Genomic DNA, 5,048 nt, shown 5'->3' on the forward strand with positions numbered 1-5,048 from the left:
AACTATTGATTATTCTGTTCCCCATTCCACCAGAAATGAAAGAGAAGTATACTTGTTGCCATGCCTTTCCGAAATGTCAAAAGATGCCTTCAGTTGAACTCTAAAATCTTAGAAGTAGGTAACTGAAAACGACATTACCGCGTCTTTTGGAGCACCAGGGATAAGAACTTTGTGCCCACACTACAGAACAATACCTAAATTCAGGTTTTACCATGTTGCGGTCAATTGCCAAACCTCTTCCTTCATACATCACATTTTCAACCAACAACAACATTACCAGACATTGAAACACTGGCATATTCAAGGAACAAATAGAGATAATATCTGGGACGAATAGTAATTAAAAATACTATGGTTTCTTTAAGGCGTATAGTTTGCCAGATGTGGTCCGCTCAACTACCAAATTTGGGGTCAAGCACAAAAGAATACATCGATTAAGCAGAGTTCAAAGTTGAAAAGTATTATGCAGAGCCATTGATTTTTGGACCATACTTCTCAACCCTCTCGTCAATCCAAGCCCTCATATCACCTAAAACAAGACTGACAGCATCATCAGGCTCCCCTTGGATCAAGGAATGATACATTCCATCGTAAATCTTGAGGGTTTTGTCCTCACTGCTTGCCTTCTCATACAACAATTGTGAGCCTGTAGGACATGCAAGCCCATCCGAGGTACCATGAGCTGTAAAAAATGGAGCAGTGACCTTGTGGAAATTGTTCTGGACATATTCACACTGCCTGGCAATCTCCCTCATAGTTCCAACCCTTGGCTTTCCGGTATATCTCCTGGGATTGCTTGCGATTATTTTCAGTTTCTCAGGGTCCCTTATAGCCTTGCCCACCATTTTGTTGTCTGGCATAGCCGCCCATGTATCGGCAAATCCAAATAGCAGTCCATACACGAATAAATGTACCTACATGGTAAAAAGCAAAGCTCTCATTATTGATAGTCCTTTCACCAGAAAAGAAGTAACTTTAGTCATGATTTTCAAATATATCATTTAAAATAAGAACTTTCTGAGATCCAAATTCTATTCTTAAAATGTGAATCAATACGTAGTATAATTTAAGACTGACAATTTGATTAGAGTGCCAATGGGAAAAGGAGGTACAATTTGGTTTGATGGGGGTATATGCATCAATCTTATTTACATAAGGGTTGTAGGTAAGCCACCGTTCAAAAAGAGAGAAAATAGGACTCTAACGGGGATCAAGTCTAATCTGAAAGGTCTATAGGAGCCTCCCAAAAGCAAGACCAGCAATAGTTGTGCATATTGTATTGACCTTCCAACAAACAAACAAAAAAGTATGGAAGAAACAGATAGGTTTTTTACTCTATTTCAAAGAGAACAGATGGTTTAATTTATGAGTGAACATTTGGGGATGGGGAGGAAGGCTGTCAAAACTATACCTGTCGTGTAGGCAGGTCCTGGCCAAACCGGCCCAAAAAGTTTTATTGTTACTGATTACCGGAACCGGGCCGGTTTGGGCAAAGAATAAATGGGTTGGGCCAGGCGGGTTATTTGAAGTGAAATGCTCTTTGGCCAGAACCTGAAACTGAATCTTAGTCTGTAGGAATTAAGACTGGTTTGTAGTTTCCCCCCTTATCTGTAGTTGGATGGGATTCCCAAGTCGAATGACTGATCTTCAGACTCTTTACGGCTCTCAATCTCAATACTAGCTAGGGCTCAAAATGCCTTGACTCTGAAGGAGAAGATTCTGTAGTATGTTTTCCCGGTGCAGAATACAGGGCATTTGAATAGAATCTCTGCCTTTGATTACCCAGATGGGATTGCAACTACTTCATATACAGAAGAATCCCTGAAAACATAGGAATCCTTATGAACAGGTTACTATTCTAAGTCGGGCTAGCCAGTCTGGGTTAGGTAATGAGCCACAAACGGGCTGGTTAATGTGGGCTCGAATTTTTTAATGCTAACCCGATTAAATTTGAAATTTTAATTATAATCATGTATTGTAGTATTATCAACTTAATTTTAAAACCATTATGAATTTGAAAGTTAAAAAGCTCAATGAAGAAAGTTGAAATTTCAAGGTTGAAAAGTTGAAATTCTAATTTCAATTTTAAAGGTTGAAATATTTTTTTTAATCTTTTCAAAATATTTTCAATCTATAAATAGTACCTACAATCCTCTTCATTTTTCACAGGAACATAGAAATATACCTTTACTGTCTCTCTCCCTCTCTTTTGTTCGTAGCACCAAGATTGATACCTTTCTTACTTAAATAAGTCAATTACCTACATGTTCTCTTAGGGGTTGTTTGGTTGGAAACAAGTTATCCGGAATTAGCTATCTCACTCTCAAGGTGGGATAAAACTAGCACTATAATCCTCGAATGAGTTACTCCATGCATTTTATCTCAACCAAACATGGGATAAGCTCATTCTAAAATTAATCTTGGAATTAGTTATCCCTTATCTCTTCTACCAAACAAGCCCTTTAGAATCAACGTGACTCATCAGGAGTTCAACTAAATAAATAAAGAACTAGTTTAGCTTAAGGATATAGGAGTATATATTTAGTATGAATGTCAAAATTGTTTTTTCTAAACGCACATACTAATAGCCATTAGAGCAAAGGTTAGCTGCCAATTGAGATCTCACTGGACTTCCACAGATTAGTCTCTCTGAAATCAATAAGTATTTCTTATGAATAACAGGCCTTACATGCTTAGCTTACTCTTTCGTTTGAATTCAGGATCCGATCAACAGCCACCTATTCATAGTTTAGATCCTTCATCCGCTTAGAAGTGGATTCAAACCAATGACACAAGGACTCCTAGTCCTATGTTCTAACTAGCTAAGCTATGTGAGCGAACTTCTATCATAAAATTTTTGTTTTATTTGAATAAATTTGAGCCAAAGGGATAACAACTTAGGGTCATCGCACAGAGTCTAATAAAATCTAACGACAAATTGAAGACTATGGTCAATCCAGGAAGCATAGGTGGATCTAGATGGCCAAACCACCTTCTATATAAGGTTAAATTTATTTTTTTATGTGTGTGTATGTATATGATGTTGGATCGTTTGACACAAACCAAAAGCTTAGCTCAGCAGTAAACGGGATTCAAATTCTCTTAGACAAAATAGATCCAATTCCCACTAGTCACAGTTTCTAATGTTTTTAGCTCTTCACGTGTTTGTTTCTTTAATTGTTGGAATCCACCAAAATCCTGCCTCCACGGCTGCCCGGTAGGATTACTATGTCAAATTAAGTCATCAAAGTATGAGCCAATAAACATAATCGGATCCAGGATTTTAAGATTTTTTTTGTTTTAACTTTTAAGGTTCTTAGCATTGCACCTGCTATATTTATGGGTTCATATCTGCTGATTGTTCCATTTAAGTATATTAAAAGTACTGGATTTAGATGAACTCGATAATAACAAGCTGCAAGCAGGGAATAACGAGAAACAATTAACTAAAATATACTTACTTACCTTAGAAGGTTTCATAGGTTCAGGAATGACGAAAAGCGGGGCGGAGAAAATCAACCCGGTCCAAGTATCCGGCTCCGATCGAAAATACATGAGCAAACTAGATAACCCACCCATAGATTCCCCAAACAAAAATGCCGGCAAATGCTTATACTCATCACTATTCCTCACACTCTTAAAAAAGCACAAGGAAGCAGCAGCAGTCTTCTCCAAGTCCCCAACGTAGCATCGAATTCCATCGGAGCGGCCATGTCCAAGCAGATCGGCGGCGAAAACAGCGTAACCCCAAGTAGCATAGTTAATGCATATTTTCTGAAATAGCCAGCCGGTGTCGGAGCCGTATCCATGAGTCATGTAAACAGTTGCTTTAAGAGATACGTTTGGGTCAAGTGGGAGAAATGACTGAGTGAAGAGCTTGCCATGTGGTGTTTCGAAGTAAGATTTGGAGTTGCGTACTCCTTGAGAGGCGTAGTAGTCTTCCTCCGGCATATCGCCCCAGAAGTTTGCAGCCGGTGCCGGGGCTTCCGACGACATTTTCCGGTGAAATGGAGTAGGTGGTGGGCAGTTACTGGGAGTTGGTATGAATTTTATTTTTGGCAGTGATTGGGTATTTATTGTAAAATGGTATTCATATGTATTGTTTTTTCCAACTAAAATCTCAATTGGTATTATATATCATGAAAGTAGTTTCACCAACCATTTTTTTTCTTTTTCAGGTCAACTTCAATATAATATTGAATTTGTGGTCCCACCTTAGGGGATTGGTGAGGGGAGTAGGTGAACTTACAGGGCTATGCATAATGAATAAGTTTATTTTATTTTACTTTTTAAAAAATTTAAATATTTTGGATTAAAAAATATTCGATAATCATGACGACTAAAATGGAGGGAATTAATAGTCTTCAAATAAAAAAAAGGAGTCGTGTGGTTAGTGAAATGGATATAGAGAAGGATAGTTCATTTATAATATGTTATAGGAGTAGTCAATTTTATTTTTTCAGTACAAATTATGAGATTATTATCTTATATTTGTTAGGATTGAAAATCCGAATAGTGCGGAATTAAATAAAATAATTAATTAAAGATAATAATAAAGATGATAATAATGATAAGTTGAGAAAATAAAGGAGGCATAAATTTAACGTGGTTCGATCAACTTAACCTACGTCCACATACAAAATGAGGAGTAACTTTACTAAACACCAACGGAACAAAAGAGAGTACAAAAAAATACAAAAAAAAGTACAAAATTAGAGTAATTAAATATTCTTATATCCCAAATACCCAAGAGAATAACCTCACAAATATCACTCCAAATATGAGGTTCACTTAAAGTATTTCTCAACACGACTCTCTCACAAATATTCTCTACAAAGAAGAAAATAAACACAACTAAATCTTATCAAATGTTGGTGTTCTTCTTAAATGGTGTACTATAAATGAGAAAGAAGGTCCCTATTTATAGAGATGAAAATGAATTTGTTGATGTCATCCATGATAATGATATTAATGGAAGATATAAATTTCAACATTTGCACGTGAAGGGAGAAATTTACAACAAAATTTTTGGTATTAACTTTGTTTGA

At 36.6% G+C, this 5,048-nt stretch overlaps 1 protein-coding gene across 1 annotated transcript; it reads right to left on the bottom strand.

Annotated features, from left to right (window-relative positions):
• Positions 1-325: 325 nt before the first annotated feature.
• On the bottom strand, positions 326-4,165 carry LOC107861887 (caffeoylshikimate esterase). Its single transcript, XM_016707265.2, has 2 exons — positions 3,466-4,165; positions 326-914 (listed from the first exon to the last, which is right to left on the bottom strand). Exons 1-2 carry the CDS (start codon positions 3,994-3,996, stop codon positions 462-464), a joined length of 984 nt encoding a protein of 327 aa, XP_016562751.2. The 5' UTR covers positions 3,997-4,165; the 3' UTR covers positions 326-461.
• Positions 4,166-5,048: the final 883 nt, after the last annotated feature.

The sequence above is a fragment of the Capsicum annuum genome, chromosome 3 (genome assembly GCF_002878395.1).
Source record: "Capsicum annuum cultivar UCD-10X-F1 chromosome 3, UCD10Xv1.1, whole genome shotgun sequence".
Lineage (NCBI taxonomy): Eukaryota > Viridiplantae > Streptophyta > Magnoliopsida > Solanales > Solanaceae > Capsicum > Capsicum annuum.